The 18545-nt window shown below is 49.5% G+C and overlaps 1 protein-coding gene across 7 annotated transcripts in view; it reads left to right on the plus strand.

Annotated features, from left to right (window-relative positions):
• The window catches only part of DYNC1I1 (dynein cytoplasmic 1 intermediate chain 1), a 222370-nt gene that overhangs the window by 18195 nt on the left and 185630 nt on the right, over window positions 1–18545 (plus strand). For all 7 annotated transcript variants that reach the window (XM_077303653.1, XM_077303652.1, XM_077303655.1 and 4 more), the window contains exons 2-3: window positions 3555–3674; window positions 15184–15298. In XM_077303653.1, coding sequence (XP_077159768.1) covers window positions 3567–3674; window positions 15184–15298 — 223 coding nt within the window. In that variant the 5' untranslated portion in view covers window positions 3555–3566. The remainder of the gene's footprint in view (window positions 1–3554; window positions 3675–15183; window positions 15299–18545) is intronic.

Consider the following 18545-nt stretch of genomic DNA (forward strand, 5'->3'; position numbering starts at 1 on the left):
AAAGCATGCAGAACAGGGATGCAAGTTGCCGGTTGCTAGCAGGAGCCCCTAGTGCAGAATAACTCTGGACCTAACTGTAAGATCTGCGTGAGCTCCACATGTACCGTTTATGCACTGGAGGTTTCATGCTGGGCTGCAGGCTGGAGTTTTAGTCATGGCAGGTTGCCTTACCTATTCCTGCACCCACATGGAGGAGCATTTTGTCTGGTGCGCCTCATCTGGCCCCGATTTGTGCTCCTGCACAGGAGCTGGGGCAGTGAAGTTCCCAGTGCACAAACGGTCATGGGGAGGACCCAAGCCATGTCTCCCTTTCCTGCCAGTGACTGGTGGGACCTAGAAACCTCAGTCACTCACCACTTCCTCAGGGGCCTGATTTGGGTTGGGAAAAGACTCTGAGGGGAAAAGACATTTGAACCTCACCCCATTCCATTACCCCCATCAAAGATGGCCCTGGGGAAATGTATTTTCTCCATTATGAAAATATATGCAGTATCGGATGCATATATATTTTCACAAAGTGGGCAGATAGCACCCCAAAGTGGTTTTAGATTGGGGAAACAGTGCAAGGATGGCTTAAATACTCCCCCTCATTTTGTTGTCCCAAACTGAATCATGCTTCTAAAACCTGGTGAGTTTAAAACACACACACACCCCTTGGGTGCTCTGTATATCAGACTGTGCAGGGGTGGCCAAACTGTGGCTCTCCAGATGCCCATGGACTACAATTCCCATGCTGGCAGGGGCTCATGGGAATTGTAGTCCATGGACATCCGGAGAGCCACAGTTTGGCCACCCCTGCGTTAGAGTATCATGTTGCTAGGGTCTCTGAGAAAGAGAAAACGTAATGTGCTTGTGTGTATACTTAAGAAAGCAATTGCTAAGCTACTGAGTCCGCAATGTCAGTGGTGAAAATACTGTGGGAAGTGAATTCAATCAGCATCCTTCTGTTCTGTGGCAACATTCGATTCACTTTGATGACTGGAAAACTCCAGCGCCTTCCCTCTGAGTTGGAAAACAAAAGAAAGCGATGCTTGATTTCTCCTGGTTTTTATTTTAAAACCAATCACAGCAAATGGGCCCGTGCTGTTACATGTCTTGTCAAAATGGACTCTCTCTTCTGTAGCATGCCAATAAAGGTCTTGTGTATGTATGTCACAAGTGGGCCTTTTTGTGTATTATTTTTATATATGTTTTCTGATGATGGTACAATCCTACCATTCTTTATCTTCTGGCCCAGCATGAAACACCTGCTAGTGACACCATCCAGCATTCCCCTCCCAGTCACCACTCAAAGGTCATTCACTGAGTACGAATGCAGCTCTCACCACTAGGGTTGCCAGGTCCCCCCTGGCCACTGGTGGAAGATGAGGGGTTTGGGTGACCAGACCCAGGTTGGGAAACTCATGGAGATTTGGGGCTGGAGCTTGAGGAGGACAAGGACCTCAATGGATATAGTGCCAAAGAATCCACTCTCCAAAGCATTGATTTTCTCCCAAGGAGACCGATCTCTGTAGTCTGGAGATGAACTATAATTCCAGGGAATCCCCGGGCCCGCCTGAAGGCTGGCATCCCTACAAGGCAGGAATGGGATGACTGGTTCACTCTTCGTGCAATGAGAAAGTGAAAGGGATTTGGCAGAGAAGAGCCTGTGAGGGAGAGAGATTCGGTGTTACTGAACTGTTGTTATTTCTCCTGGAAAAATATAGTTGTTCCATGGTAGAAGACTACCTGAGGAGAAGCTAGTCGGCAGAAGAGTGCCCAGTTATGTTCTGGCTGTTGGAATATGGCAGAGTTTTGTGTACAAAAAAGAATACTAAAGTAGATCCTGCAGAGGGCAGCAAGCTCCAGCTAGACAGGACTGTGGTGTGAGGGAGGGGGAGTAACCTTCCTTCTCAAGGAGTTCTCCTTGTCAGTCGGTATAATGCACCGTTTAGGAATCGTGTTCCTCCCCCCCCCAACAGTCTAGAAGTCTCACTTAGCTAGTAAGGCAGCTTCTAAATAAAGCTTTCTTCACCTTTAATTATTTCAATGTCCTGACTGTTGCATAGGCAACCTGCCAACACTGGCATGGGGTCCCTTTTGTTCAGCCTCTCTGAGAACACTCCTCCAGCTGTGAAGAAAGGCATTGTGCCACTTCACAGTGCAAGTGAGGAGTTACTTTTTTCACAGGTTCCCTAGCAGTAATTCTTCGTTGCTGGAAAACTGGTAGCATAACATATCCTAAAATTGTGTAACCTGACATGCTGGGAGCATTTTACATGAAGGAGAAGGAGAGGGAGAGTTGGTTCTTATATGCCGCTTTTCTCTACCCGAAGGAGGCTCAAAGCGGCTTACAGTCGCCTTCCCTTTCCTCTCCCCACAACAGACACCCTGTGAAGTAGGTGAGGCTGAGAGAGCCCTGATATTCCTGCTCGGTCAGAACAGCTTTATCAGTGCCGTGGTGAGCCCAAGGTCACCCAGCTGGATGCATGTGGGGGAGTGGAGAATTGAACCCGCACTCCTAACCACTACACCAAACTGGCTCTAACTGAGCAACATAATGATATGACCCTGCATGCAGTCTGAAATGGTACAAATCACTTTACCACCTGGTTACTCTACGCTGAGGGGCCGGGCGGAAAGGGTGCATTAATAACATTACAACCTGGTCTCTTTGACTGACAAGGGGTTAAATTAAAAGGGTTACTTACACTAATATTTTACTTTTTAAATGTACTAATGCTAATCAAAGAATAAAGCACCACCCTCACAAAACTACAAAGGAGCCTCCCAAAACATAAAATGCAATTCAGCCACAAAGAATGTATTCACTCAAGGCATAGCCAATATCCACATAAAATCTGTAAAGCAGTGCCAACAAAATCAAACTTTGCAAATGAAAAGTGGCGGTAAAATAACCAGAGAAGGAAAAAAATGCCTCTAGGAAAAGCAAAAAAAAAAAAAAAATCGTGCCTGCAGCAGCCCAGTTAATGTTCATGCATGGCTCACTCAACGTGGTAGTGAGAGCATCAGTGATACGATAACCGGGCTCAGAACCTAGGGCTCAAGTTCTCATAGCCTGCAATCATTGTGAACTTACCTTTTATTTGGTGGGAACTTAGCAAAACACTGAGATCTAGGTGGTTCACAGAGAGGGTTGCCAGTTCTATGTTGGGAATTTCCTGGAGAATTTGGAGGTGGAGCCTGGGGAGGTGGGGCTATGGAAGGGGAGGGACTTCAGTGGGGTACGATGTCATAGGTCTACTCCCCCAAAGCAGCCATTTCCTGATCTCTATTACCTGGAGATCCAGTGTAATAGCAGGAGATCTGCAGGCCCCTGCTGGAGGCTGGCAAGGCTATTTGGAGATCATTAAGGTACCCTTTTAAAATCAAGAACTAAGTAGTTGTTATATCTCTTTTGGGGTTCCATGTGCCACTTGCTAAACCAGTTTAGTGCCACAATCTGTTTTGTCAGAAGCCTCCTAATCTATTCACTTAAGAGGCAGAAAGTGTTTCTAGCTTTTAAAATTAGTTTATGGCATTTTATTGTACTGTTTTTTTTTTATTTCTAACAGAAAATCATCATCATGTCAGACAAGAGTGATTTAAAAGCAGAGCTTGAGCGTAAAAAGCAACGTTTGGCTCAAATAAGAGAGGAGAAGAAACGGAAGGAAGAAGAAAGGAAAAAGAAAGAGGTAAGTGCGGGTTGCCACCCTCTGGGGCCCCATTCCTGCCCTCATAGTTTCGGACATATTTACAAGTCTCCAGGTCTTACATTGCTAAGCCAGAATGAAAAATAAAATTAAAAAATATGAAAAAGAGATACATATATGTCCCCAAAAGGGCTTAGCTTAATGGAAGACTCATTAAAAGCTCTACCCTTGCCGTCAGTTGCTAAACACTTCATTATGAGACTCTTTTCCTACCCCAGTTTCATATCAATTCAATCTGTTTTTTTATGACCCTTCCATCAAAGGAACTCATGTAATATACACGGTTCTACACCCATTTTGTCCTCACAAAAACCTTGTGAATCTACTTAGAGAGAGAGAGAGAGATAAATAAACCAGAGAAATCACTAGTTGAGTAGAGATCTGAACTTGGGTCTCCAAGTTCTCCAAGGCCTGGCACTTCAACCACCATAAGAACTCTTCTGATCAAAGGCTTATCTAGTGCAGCTTGCAGTACGTAGCTAGATGCCTGTAGAAGTCCTTCAAGCATGGCATAGAAGTCAAAGCCTTCTCCTATGGTTACCCTTTAGCAAGTAGTATTCATAGACAAACATCCTCTGAAAATGGAAGCTGTTTACTCTCCATGCCCAACAACCAATGATGAACCTATTTTCCATTAATTCATTCTCCATTAACATCATGCAAGGTGATGTTACCGCTTTACTCTGCTCTGGTTAGACCTCGCTTGGAGTACTGTGTTCACTTTTGGCACCACAGATGAAGAAAGATGTAGACAAACTGGAGCGTGTCCAGAAGAGGGCTACAAAGATCGTGAGAGGTTTGGAGACCAAGTCGTATGAGAAAAGGTTGAGTGAGCTTGGTCTCTTTAGCCTGGAGAGAAGACAACTAAGAGGTGATATGATAACCATCTTCAACTACTTGAAGGGCTGTCATATAAGATGGAGGAGGGTTGTTTTCTGTTGCCCCAGAGGTTCGGACCAGAACCAGTGGGTTGAAATTAATTCAAATGAATTTTCAATTAAACATCCGGAAGAAGTTCCTTACAGCAGTGGTCCCCAACCTTTTTGAGGCTGGGGACCGGCAGGGCAACTGCCCGCCTGCGCATGCCTTGCACTGGGAGATACACTGGGAGATAGGAGTGAAAGAGAATACAGCTAACCCTGTGGTGGCAGCTGCTGCTGAATCAATGTTCTTTAATCTGCCTGTTAGATCTCCAGGGGCCAGTCCGAAGCCCTGCTGGGCAATGCCCCAGCTAGGTCCATTCACTTTCCAAAAACCCTTTGGTGTGGGGAACTCTGTATTAGCTGATGGGTCATACTCACTTAGACCTATTATGCACGGCGGCCACTACGCTGGGGGGTCACTGCACCATTGCGGTGGAGCAGTATGCCCCATCGTTCCCTGTGTATGTATGAGGGTGGGGCTCCACGGGGTACATCAACGCCCCAGCGTAGTGCACACACACACCTTGCGTGCCGGGAAGCCCAGAATGCTGCCCGGTCGTGGCAATGGCTTTGGGTGTGGGAAGGGACTGGGCCACCACCACATACTACAGCGGGGGAAGGGGGACGCCCCTGCCGGCTCCGCAGCTTTGCGAAGCTCGCAGAGGCATGCAGTGTCCCTACAGGGACACCGTAGGTTGGAGCTGGGTGGGCTGAAAGGCCAGGTGCTGTCAATTATGCACAGTGCCGGCCTGCCCCAGCTCCTGCGGGCGCCCACGGTATCTCAGGGACCACGGAAGTTCCCACGTTCCGATAATGCAGGCCTTCCATGGCCCTGGCCCGGACCATGGCCGCGCTGGCGGCGGGGGTATGCATAATCGGGGGTTTTCCCCGATGCCCTGCCACCGCCAGCGTGGGCATTCGGGCCCGTGCATAATAGGTCTTATTTATCCTTCCTACTGATTTCAAAATCCCATTAACACTCTGTATCGTGCAGTCCCAACTAGATGGAATAAATGCTAGGAAGAAATTCTCCCATCATCAGTTGCAGGAGGCAAATAAAATAATCAGAAAAGTAAGCTTTGAGGCTGGGTTTTAGTGTTCTTCAGTAAAGGCACCGTAAGCTTTTATCATATTCTTATGGCTTATCAGAATAAGAAATCACATAAATACATTCTGCGCTCCACTGTTCTTGACAAATCACAAATGCTTATACAGATTTGCTGTCGATTATTTGTAAAGAACACACATACACCCTTTCATGCTGACAAACGTTTCTCTCATTGTCTGAATTGAATCCAGTTTTTGCAAGTATAAACAAGGTAGTAGAGAGGATGGAGTTTTAGATCTTCACAGGAGATCTGGTTTTAGGTTCAGCCACAGAGAGCAGAAAAGTCATGAGTACGTTGTTGCTTCAACCCCTAGTAAAGGAATCACATGGTAGATCTGGACTGGGCAACCTCACTCTTTGGTACTTAGTAAGCCTGGTACAATTATGGGAATGTGCAACCTTAAATGCAAGCCCATAGATTATGTTTCTGCAAGCAAAAAGTAGCATACCATTTATCATCATCATCATCACCATCATCAACTTTATTTTTGTATCCCGCCGATTGCTCAGGGCAGGTAAATAACAAAACAAAGATTCTTAGCTTCCCTTCTGTAACAGGATTGGTATGAATAGAAACGTAATAGGATTCATAAAAAAGAATTTTGCTGGTTGCAATCCTGTGCATGTTTATTTGAGAGAAATCTCCATTGCTTCTGCTTGGGCTTCCTTTGCACAGGAATTGAGCTGTCCAACTGTTTGAAAATATATGAATAAATGAGCGTGATATATATTGTTATCAGTCTAAAATACGTGAGATACACACGAAGCGGTATAGTGATTTGAAATGGGATTGGATATAGGCAGGAACAAAGGTTTGTGTGTGTGTATTTTTTTAGTTCTGTTACAACCTGAGCTTTCTACTCCCTCCTCCCACCTGCCTCCCCCTTTATGACTGGCTAGCTTGGTTGCTAAGGTAGCAGATTTGCACCTATTGTTCTTCAGCAATGCAAAAGATAATTGCTGTTGCATTTTAGCCTCCTGGCTTTGGAACATCTTCTTTTAGGGTTTGACTGACACATTAGTTTATTTGTCCTTGACAATATGCATGAGGTTTTTCATTAAGGGATTTGTACTTCTTTTTATTCAGTCACTTAAGGAAATAGAGATGAGAATTGACAGGGACCGGATATTCATTTTCATGCAAAGTCAAGGAAGCATTAAGTGATTATGTTTCTTTTCTTTCAGATGTCAACATTTGCTGCAGTTTAAAGCACCTGTTATCCCTTTTCTAATAACTGGTTTGCTTTTAACTGACACTTTAATATCATACGTGCATTTCATACAATTATTGGGAATATGACTTGATACAAGAAATCAGCATTACAAATAATGTGGTGTTTTTCCTCTGCCTTTTCGTTTTACATTTTAATCCCCCCCTATTTTCTTTTATTTGTACTCTGCCTTTCCCCATAAAGGGTGCCCAAAAGCAGCTTGCATCATTCTCTGCTTCATTTTATCCTCACAACGACCCTGTGAGGTAGGTTAGGCTGAGAGTGTGTGAGTGGCCCAAAGTTCATTCAGTGGAGATTTGAACCTGGGGTTCCATGATCCATGACACTCTAACCCCAACACCCAGAGGCAAATGAGAACTCATGCAGAATTGTTGGAGGACAAAACATTCCATTCTTTTCTTACACGGCAGCCATGATGGTTGCTTATGTATTACATGCTTCCCAGGGAGCCTAGCAAATTGTGAAGGGGAGATGTGTGTCTCCAAACACACAATGTCAGGCAGTAGACACAGCAGAAATGCTGGGGGTTTTGTGGGGAGGGAGAGCTGCAATTAGATGCACATCCCAAATGTGTATCCATTGCATCTGGATTTGCTTGTGGTTCCTGCTTTTTATTCTGTGTTTCTCATGGTGTCGTGGTTCGGTCCTTGGTGGCTTGGGAACCGGACCGAACCCCGCCATCAGAGGCGCCCGCGATCACGGAGGTAGGGCATGGTGATCATAGGCAAGCCGGCAGCTGGGCGCCCCACCCGATCGTTTGAGGTGGCAATGGCCGCTAAAGAACCTCAATGTCCCCCTCCACCTTTTGACAAGGGCCCGGAGATGGCCCTTTGTTCCAGGAAAATGGGCCATCAGGAACCCCGGAAAACCTCGCATATGTGCATGAGTCATGATTGTATCAGCATGTTCCCTCCGCAAGTACTGGGTGGGGCAATACAGCCTAAGGAGGTGGGTTTTGTATAAAAGGGAGCTTCCACCTGGAGTTCGGTGGAAGCTCTTACTCCATACCAGCGGACTCCACGTTGCTGAAATAAAGCTTGTTCCTGTTGTATCGTTCACCAGGCCTGGCGTGACGTTTTCTTCAAAGGGGCACCCTGTTTTTTCAGTTAGCAAGCGGGTCCCCGACATCGTAAGAGCTTCCCACCGAACTCCAGGGTCGGCATCGCATCCGAGCGCTTATCGGGACGGATCCAGAGATGGCGTTTTCAAGCAACGGGGCGGTCTCGACCCCCACGAACCCCGGGAACATGAGTTTAATGTCCCCGGGAGATTTCCTCCGAAAATCGGGGGGCCAGGAGCAGCTGTCCGGGACCCCGAGACCCTCGGCAGCGGCGGCCAAGGGAAGGCGCCGGGCCATGGGGTTCCCAAGCACGGCGGGGAGCGCGCCGAGGTCTGGGGGGTTGGCCCCAACCTGGGACACCCAGCTGAGGCAGGCGCTTCGCCCGGTAGGACCTGAGGAATCCCTAGAGGACCTGCGGCGGGCCATGGCGGACTTGGCCAGGCGCTTGCAGGCAGCTGAAGCCCGTGAGCAAGCTCGGGCCGGGCCCGGAGGGACTGGTAATACAACGGCGGAGGGGATCGCGTCGAGTGAGGACGTCTCCAGCGACGAGGACGAGCCCGGCACTGGTGAGCGGGCCCCGGACCCCGACCCGGAGCAGTTTTCAGTCCCGAGTAGGCGAGACGGCCAGCGGAGAGGCGAGACAGCAGAGGATCTCGGGGGAGCGGGTGAGCCGACGGGGCGGCGAGAGCCGGACCAACGCAGGAGCGACGTGCAAGGCAGGGAGCGGCACGGCGTCGTTGGGCAAGTTGGTAGCCGGTGGAGCGGAGCAGGACGAGACGGCGGACGCCGAGAATCCCGGATCCGGAGGGGGTCGGACTACTCTCCAAAACGTTCCCCCCCAGAGCTTAAGGCGCGTTTCGACGGGACGCCGGACGACCTCCCGCAGTTCCTCCTCCACGCGCTGACGCATGCCCGGAGGTATGGAGACCGGTATGAGGACTCCGAGGACTTGGTCTGGGGGGTGGCCTCGTGTCTCCAGGGCAAGGCGGGTCAGTGGTACCTAGGGTTGGCCGAGCGCGGCGACCTGGCAACGCGGGACCTGCAGGACTTCGTGGTCGCGCTCCGCCGACGATTCCAGGACCCCCAGGCTGAGGACAAGGCAAAGAGTCGGATCAAGGGACTTCGACAGGGTACTAGGGGGGTTATGGACTATATAGACATTTTCCGGAGGGAAGCAGGCAAGGTGTTCTCCTGGAACGAGGAGACCCAAATCGAGTACTTCCGGGAGGGCCTTAACCCGAAGCTCAGGGAATGGGCCGTGATCAAGGGGACGGAAGAAGATCTGTCTACACTGGAGGGGTGGTGTTTTGTGGTCGCCAAGCTGGAAGCCAGCCTGGGTTGGGCCGCCGCACCCCCCCGGGAGGCCAAAGGCGGGTCAGCCGAGGCGCCGAGACCGGGCCCCGACAACTCTCGCCCCAAACGACCCCCGAACCCCGAGCGGGAAAGGAGACGCCGGGAAGGTCTGTGCCTGAAATGCGGGGGGTCAGGACATTTCGCAGCAGCGTGCCAACGGCAAGGGGGGGAGGACCGCGGGCTCTCCCAGGGGGGAGGTGCGACACGCCCCCAGCAGGCACGCCGGGCGGAGGACCTCCGCAACGAACCGGGAAGCGCCCAGGCGACGGGAAACGGCCAGGACCTGCTGTAGACGGCGCCGGGCAGCAGGTCCCGCGGTGCGAGGGAAAACCCCTACAGCATGAGGCGCGACCTCCGAACGTGGTAATTTTAGAGCTCCGGAACCCGGAGAACGGACTAAGTTGGGTGGGGGAGGCTCTTTTGGACTCTGGATGCGACCACAGCATGGTCCACCCCCAGATAGCCCGGGCTTTGGGGCTACCGAAGCGCATTCGGAAGGTTCCCCTGGTTTTCGTCCAGATGGACGGCAGCCCGATTCAGGGGGGACCTTTCGGGGAGGAGGTGGGTCCTATCGCCATCCACATAGGGGACCACCAAGAGCTGCGGTGGCTGATCCAGGTCCCCGTAGCGGGATATCGGGCGGTGTTGGGCCTGGATTGGCTGAAGGAACACAACCCCGTGGTGGACTGGCGGGCGGGGACCCTGAAGTTCGACTTGACGGTGGGTGCACGGCATCGGGTCCCCCACGAGAATTCCAGCCACAAGAGGACGGCGGCGCGTCCCAGGGGAGCGGCGGCGGCGCAGCAGGAGATACCAGAGCCCGAGGTCCCGCCAGAGTACCGAGACCTCGCAGCCGTTTTCAGCGAGCGGGAAGCGGACGAGCTACCCCCACACCGCCGCACGGACTGCGCTATCAACATCCCAGAGGGGGCGGTACTACCCAAAGGGCGCATCTACAAGATGAGTGAGGGTGAGCTCAAGGACCTCCGGGAGTTTTTGGGTAAAAATCTGGCCCGAGGTTTCATCCGGCCCGCTTCCAGTCCCATGGGAGCTCCAGTCTTGTTCGTCCGGAAAAAGGATGGGTCCCGACGGCTGTGCCAGGACTACCGGGGCCTCAACGCCATCGCAGCGGGGAACGCTTACCCCCTCCCGCTGATCCCGGATTTGCTGGCCCGGCTGGGCAAAGGGACTCTGTTCACTAAGCTGGACCTAAGGGAGGCGTACTACCGGGTACGCATCCGGGAGGGGGATGAGTGGAAAACAGCGTTTAACTGTCAATTGGGGCAATTCGAATTTAAAGTGATGCCGTTCGGTTTAAGCGGGGCACCTGGGGTTTTCATGAGTCTAATTAATGAGGTGTTGCAGGACCTTCTGTTTCAGGGGGTGGTTGTTTATTTGGATGACGTCCTGATCTACAGCCAAGATCCCCAAGAGCACGTGACCCTGGTGAGGGAGGTGTTAAAGCGCCTGCTGGCAAACCACCTATACGTGAAGCTGGCTAAGTGCGAATTCCACCGTCCCTCCCTGGACTATTTGGGCTACCGCATCTCAGCCCAGGGCATAGCTATGGACCCCGAGAAGGTGCAGGCGGTGCTGGCCTGGGAAAGGCCCCGCACCCGGAAACAGCTACAAAGCTTCCTGGGGTTTGCTAACTTTTTTAGAGGCTTCATCCCCAGATACTCCTCCGTAGTGGCTCCCCTCACGGACTTGCTAGGTACCAAGGGGAGAGGTCCTCGCGCCACGCGGCCCAGCGCAGCGCTCGGCTGGAATGAGAAATCGGAGGCAGCGTTCCTGGCCCTCAAGCAAGCTTTCGCGTCTGAGCCCACGCTACTGCACGTCGACCCAACCCAGCCGATGGTGGTACAAGTCGACGCCAGCGACGCAGCAGCCGGGGCGGTTCTCCTGCAGCGAGACAAGGCGGGACAGCTGAGGCAGGCGGCCTACCTCTCACGAAAATTCGCCGAAACGGAGCGGAACTGGTCTACCTGGGAGAAGGAGGCGTTTGCGATTAAGTTCGCCCTCACCGAATGGCGGCATTGGCTGGAGGAAACAGAGGAGCCGTTCGAGGTCTGGACAGATCACAAGAATCTGGAGGCGCTCCGGCAACCGCGATCCCTGAACGCCAAGCAGATGAGGTGGGCGGAGTTCTTTTCGCGGTACAATTTCAAGCTTGGTCACATCCCCGGCAAAGAGAATTTCCTTGCGGACGCCCTCTCCCGTCTGCCGCATTATGGGGAGGGGTACGCTCCCTGCACCAGGTCCGTGTTTGGTGAGGAGCAGCTGGGACGGGGGGTCGTCACTAGGCGTCGGGCCAGGGAAGAATGGGAGCCCGACCCGGCGACCGCCCCGCTCCGAGACCGCCTAGTGGCAGCCTACGGGACAGACGAGGAGCTGGCTGAGCTCCGGGACTCTTTGATTTTGGACTCCGGTCTCTGGCGGAGGGGGGAGGCTGTCTACGTCCCGGAAGGGCTATGACGGGAAGCCCTCAGCCTCTGCCACGATGCTAAGACCGCCGGGCACTTCGGTTTCGTAAAATCCTGGAAGTTGGCCCGGCGGCGGTTTTGGTGGCCCAGTCTGCGGCGGGACACAAAAGCTTACGTCAGTGGTTGTCCTGTCTGCCTGACCTGCAAGCCGGGGGTTGGCAAGCCGAAAGGTCTGCTGCACCCGCTCGAGGTCCCGACCCGGCCGTGGTCAGTGATCTCCATGGACTTTATAACAGACTTGCCTCCCAGCAAGGGGAAAACGGTGATCTGGGTGGTGGTAGATCTATTTTCCAAACAGGCCCATTTCATTCCTTGCACCAGTGTCCCCAGTGCTTCACAGTTGGCTCGGATGTTCCTGGATCACGTGTTCCGACTGCACGGGCTGCCGGACAAGGTGATTTCCGATCGGGGCTCACAATTCGTGTCCCGGTTTTGGCAAGCTTTCCTGCGCCTGTTAGACATCGAGCAAGGGCTGAGCTCCGCTTACCACCCCCAGACGGACGGGCAGACCGAGCGGGTTAATCAAGTACTGGAGCAGTACTTGCGGTGTTTCGGTTCCTATCATCAAGACACCTGGGTGCCCCTGCTCCCCCTGGCCGAGTTCGCGTACAACAACGCAGACCACAGCAGCACGGAGATGTCGCCTTTTGCCGTCGTCTACGGGACAGACCTGAGACACTTCCCGGAGCTTGGAGAGGTCCCCGCCCGGGAATCGGCCGACCTTCGCGAGTGGGGGAAGCGTGCCGGGAGCTGCTGGAAGTCGCTGCAGGAGCAGCTCCACAAAGTCAAGGCAGCGCAGAAAGAGGACGCCGACCGGAAGAGACGACCAGCTGAGGAGATCCGACCGGGGGATCGAGTTTACCTTTCCACCCGGAACCTACGGTTGAATTTGCCCAGCAAGAAGCTAGGCCCTCGGTTTTTGGGGCCTTTCGAGGTCTTGGCCCCGATCAACGAAGTTTCGGTCAAGCTCAAGCTCCCCAAGAACCTCCGGCACATCCATCCCGTCTTTCACGTGAGCCTTCTAAAAAAAACTCCGGACGGTGACGTTTGGCACCCCGTGTTTTCCCCGCCAGCGCCCGAGGTCCTGCCGGGGGGGGAGCACCACGAGGTGGCGGATATCCTGGACTCTAGACTCCACAGGGGGAAGTTGCAGTACCTCGTGGAATGGAAGGACTTCGCTTTGGGGGACCGGGAATGGGTCTGGGCAGCGGACGTCCTTGCGCCCCGACTGACTGAACGTTTCCACAAGCGGTATCCTGGCCGTCCCGGGGGGTTGGAGAATGGACCCTTGGGGGGGCAGAATGTCGTGGTTCGGTCCTTGGTGGCTTGGGAACCGGACCGAACCCCGCCATCAGAGGCGCCCGCGATCACGGAGGTAGGGCATGGTGATCATAGGCAAGCCGGCAGCTGGGCGCCCCACCCGATCGTTGAGGTGGCAATGGCCGCTAAAGAACCTCAATGTCCCCCTCCACCTTTTGACAAGGGCCCGGAGATGGCCCTTTGTTCCAGGAAAATGGGCCATCAGGAACCCCGGAAAACCTCGCATATGTGCATGAGTCATGATTGTATCAGCATGTTCCCTCCGCAAGTACTGGGTGGGGCAATACAGCCTAAGGAGGTGGGTTTTGTATAAAAGGGAGCTTCCACCTGGAGTTCGGTGGAAGCTCTTACTCCATACCAGCGGACTCCACGTTGCTGAAATAAAGCTTGTTCCTGTTGTATCGTTCACCAGGCCTGGCGTGACGTTTTCTTCAAAGGGGCACCCTGTTTTTTCAGTTAGCAAGCGGGTCCCCGACACATGGCTGCATACTTGTTGAAAAAAAACCTGACTTGTTTAACAAAAGCAGAAGGAGAAATTTATCAACTGAACAGGCTAAGTGGGCTCAAAAAACTAGCACATCTACACATGAAAATTATACATTAGTAGCAGTTACCTGAAATGAGTGTGGGCATCCATTAAGTCAATATATCTTCTTGTTGTGGCTGAAATTCTTTATTAGTATTCTGTGCTTTTAGACCGTTTCTGCTAAAGCTATCAGAAATAACCATTGCGGGAGGGGGTGGACCGTTCAACTTTTGTTCAGACTTGTCTGACTATTTTATACCAGTTCCAGATTTAAAAATCTAAAGATTGATCAGTGGGATTAAAAGAAGGCAATGCCTAGACTACAAATGTATTTACAGTGGTTGATAGATTTTTGGAGAATTCAAAAGTAGGTACTTGCTGAAGAAATTATCTCCAGTTTGCCCTCAGGGTCTGGTAATCTGATATAGGGTGCCTCTGTACAAGTGTTTTCATTTAGTTATGATGACTAATAGCAGTTGACAAATGGAGGGCCTTTAAAGAGTTGTCTCCCAGTATGACTTAACTGGATCTGTAGTTTCCTTCAACTTGATACTTAAAAACTGTTAAGCAATTGAGGATGAGCTTTCTCTTTCCTTGTTTCTTTCCTCCCTAACTCTTCTTGAACTATCCTTTTAACTCCTGGAAGCCAATGAGTAGTCTTACCCCTTGAGTAGTCTTACCCCTTGATAAGTTACTTCTTTTTTAAAATATACATATCCTCTTTCTGTGTACCTCCTGGGCACGCAGAAATCCATATCTTGTTAGGCTTCATGGAAGGGTAAAGGACACAATTTGAGAATCCCACTCACCCAAATCTTCAGGAATCTATAAACTTTTAGGGGCTTGAGCAGGCCAATTTCCTTCCTCCTTTCCCCCTTTGACTCTTAGCAATTGTCATCTTTTTGGGTTTCCTAGAACATACACAGTCCTAATTATGAAATCTGGAGGGGGGGGGTCCCCCAAGTGTGTGTTAGTTTAAAAAGTCATGTAAACCTGCACAGCTGTGGAATCCTGAGTATGTAATCTTGCTGTCTCTTTCGGATGCCTCATTTTGCTAATTTCATGGTCAGCCCAGGAATCGGCCCCTTTACTTTTACATTAAAAGTGGGGGGAACTTTGAGGTGGTGGCAGCAGAAGTGCCTGGGAACTGTTACTGGAATACTTTGGCACAGTGGCAGGGCCTGGAACAGTTCTTTGTGGCAGCCACCTCCAGCTCTGCCCCTAGGATCATTGTCTGCACATAAGCAGGTAAAATATTTCCATTTGAGGGATTATTTTGAAGAAATATCTCTAGAGCATCGGCATAGCCCTAATCTGTGGATTTAGGTATCTGCAGAAGGAAGCCGGACTTAGTTATATTGATATTCTCCAGTGGTCATCTCAGAATATTCATATGTACAAAGTATGAAGTGTGCTGGCAAACTCATTCTGTAATTTAAGACTTGCTACTGTTTCTCAGGCTAATTGTTCAGGGTTGTTATTTCAGGCAGATTTCCAGCAAAAGAAAGAGCCAGCTCAGGAAGATTCAGATCTGGACCGCAAAAGAAGAGAGACAGAAGCCTTGCTGCAGAGCATTGGTATTTCACCCGAACCACCTCTAGGTACTCCGATAAGCTCACTCAAGACATTAAGATTCATGCATTCTTCTGTCTAGAGCATGCTTTGCTACCCTTGTTTTGGTGATGTCCGTTGCATTTCACCCATATAACCAGTTCCTTGTCATCTTTGCTAAATGTCAGTCTTGTCAGACATTTTCATACCTCCCACTTAAAAATTGCTTTTCCGCAGCCCCATCAGCACTATCTTTCACTACTCTTATTCCATCCATTTTGAAATAGATTTGATTTTACTTAATTCTAGCATTTTCATACACATAATAGTTTCATTTTGGAAGAAGGTTCCTTTACTGTAACTTTTTCTTACCCTTGTCTTTTTGTTTGGCACCATCCTCCAATTACTTTCCTGGGTAGGATTTTGAATAGGCCCGCATAGGATTGCTCTGTTTGCTCTGAAAAGAGCCAAAAACATAGAGGCAAAGGAATCAGGGGAGCACATATGCTTGCTGACTCTAAATTATATTTATGCAGAGTACAGTCCTCAAGAGTAAATGAGGGCTATCTAATATCCTTTTGTGCAAAGTTATTTATATTTTAATTCAAATCCACCTTTTGAATATATTAAAACAGGCCATTCAATAATGGCTACCCCCTGTAAATCCTTGTAAAATTCCTTCAGCAGAATAAGGCTGTTTCTTGTTGTGGGACATCTGCTTTGTATGCAGAAGGATCCAGGTTTCATTCCTAGCACCTTCCTTTCAAAGGATGAGTGGGGGAGATGAAAGATCTCAGACCCCGGAGAGCCCATACGAGTCAGAGTAAATCATGCTGACCTTGATAGAACAATGTCGACACAAAATAGCTTCATGCGTTCATAAATACCATTTGGCATTTTAAAACTAGATTTATAATGAAAGATACACGAAATGCTACTTCCCCCCCCCCTGTCATATATTTCATAGCCTGACATACGACAACAGCAGTGGGTTTCTGAAGACTAATGGATTTATTTTAAGGGTAAATACAACAACCATAAAAAGATCAAAACAGATTTAGGGAAAAGTCAGAGGACAGCACCATTCATCTGGTTTAAGGCCAGTGTTGTATCCATGAAGTGTGTGAAACCCTGGGGGAAAAAAAGGCCTGTTTGCTTTCAGAATCCAAAGCAAGTCGAAGAGTCTGTGTGAAAAGGACCTAAGATCAAATGCAAGGCTTCTAATCATTGGTGCAAGGAGGCTGCCACACTAGCCCTAGTTCTTCCTTCTGGCGCAGGTTGGTTAAAGCAGCAGGCACAGGCAATGAGATGTTCTTGTGCAGAGGAGCTGCTCTGTACTTTAAGGATGGAGGGGGGGGGGCAGGGAGGCAGAAAGGTTGATTGCATCATATCCTTTATGTCAGACACCATCACAGCATCCTAATCGCTTTAGAGCTAATGCAGTTTTGTACCATCCTTTACCACAGCTCTGCTTTCATCACAGCAAGCTCACATTCTTTGTCTGTAGCTGCCCTATGACAAGTTAGAGTATTAGGTCATCCAGGTTTTTATTGTCCATTCAGACTGGCGGCAGATCGTCAAGATCTCAAGCACAGAATTGTCTTTCTTTATACCTGCTACCTCTGTCAATGAGCTACTGCCTTTTCCCCCATGCCACATAAGCTGTGTAGGCTGAAGTTGTGGGATTAAAATGCACAGTGTTTCCAGTGCCTCCCTATTTCACAAGCATTGGTCTAGAACCAGTGTTCCTCCCTTTCCCCTGTCCACATGGGTCCCGTACTCAAGAATCCATGTTTCCAGAAGTAAACAGGAACAGGGAAACATGGGAAGATCAACATCCACCAGTGTATTCTACAGACTGATGGTTGGATCCAAGCAAGTATTCCATATCTTTTCATGTCGTGAATGCAGCTCTTGTTTTATGATGTACATAGGAAGGATTCCTCTGTCATTTTGGCACATGACGCAGGTTTCCATTATAGGTATGAAACCAAACTTTGTAATTTGGCCAGCTTCTGTCAGCCCTACCCTCACTATGGCATGCTCACTTGGGTGTCCACCCTGCAGTTGACATCTGGAGAGCTCCCGCTTTTACAGGAGATCTATGGATACTGAGATCAGTTCTCCTGCAGAAAACAGCTGCTTTGGAGTGTGGACTCTATAGTATTATACCATGCTGAGGCCCTTCCCCAAATCCTGCCCATTCCAGGCTCCACTCCCAAAATCTCCAAGTATTTCCTAACCCAGAGCTGGCAACCCGAATACCCATTAAGCTGTGTCCATGGACTTAGCAGCTGTAGAATGCCATGATTCTTCTGAAAGATATCAGTGCGAATCAAAGCACGGGGCCCACTGAGAGAGAGAGATGAATGCTAAGCATGTTACCTGACAGTTCATACCTGCAGCTGCCCAGAAGCAGCCATGATAAATGGATGCCTTTTGCTGTCTCAATGCATTTTGGTAATAGTTCCTAGAACAGATTAAATGCCTTTTACGTTGCAATACAATGCTTGTGAAATTTTGTCAAAGGCGTACTTTGGTAAACTGAGCATTTTAAAACATTAATGAATAGGCTTTATTTACATGCTTTTTTGTTGTGGTTGTCTTGAAATAATATTTTGTTTCCGTTTTTTATTGCTGTTGTACTTCCAGGTGCTAATTTGCGGGGTGGGGAGGATAGGATTTTGTAGTAGCTGGGTTGCTACAGTTGGTCTGCATTTAGCCTTGAAATGGGAACATTTTGGGCAAAACTCTATGGCAAGAAGCTAATTCCACCACAGAGATTTTGCCCATAAACCAGAGCATCACCGTGAACATGGTGGAACAGAACATCATTTTAAACATTAGCCAGTTAATCTGCCCAATAAATGAACCCTGTTCAAATAATTATGCAGCATGCCTCCTTGTGTAATCAGCCACAATTATAAATCCCAGAAAGGAAACCATTTCAGTAAATGTCCAATATTTTTTTTACAGTTTTCAAAATGTTTTCTTGAAGGTATATTTGTGTTTTCTGATTTGTGCAGCTTGAAACTGTCCAATGAAACAAATCAAAATAATTCCTGACTTCTAAGTTTTGGTATTACCCGGGTGCTAATATTATATCCGTTTATTCTCAGATCAGTCTAAACATTCATTTCAACCTTACTTTCCAAAAGGATTGAGAATTCACTTGACTTTCTTCCTTTTCTTTTTCTTTTTCTTTCCTGCTTTTGCTTTCACCATTTCAAACTCTCCCAACCATCCATCCATGTTATCATTTGGATCCTTGCTTATGATTTGTCTGCTCTTCATCAG

Source organism: Paroedura picta, chromosome 11 (assembly GCF_049243985.1).
Source record: "Paroedura picta isolate Pp20150507F chromosome 11, Ppicta_v3.0, whole genome shotgun sequence".
Classification (NCBI taxonomy): Eukaryota; Metazoa; Chordata; class Lepidosauria; order Squamata; family Gekkonidae; genus Paroedura; species Paroedura picta.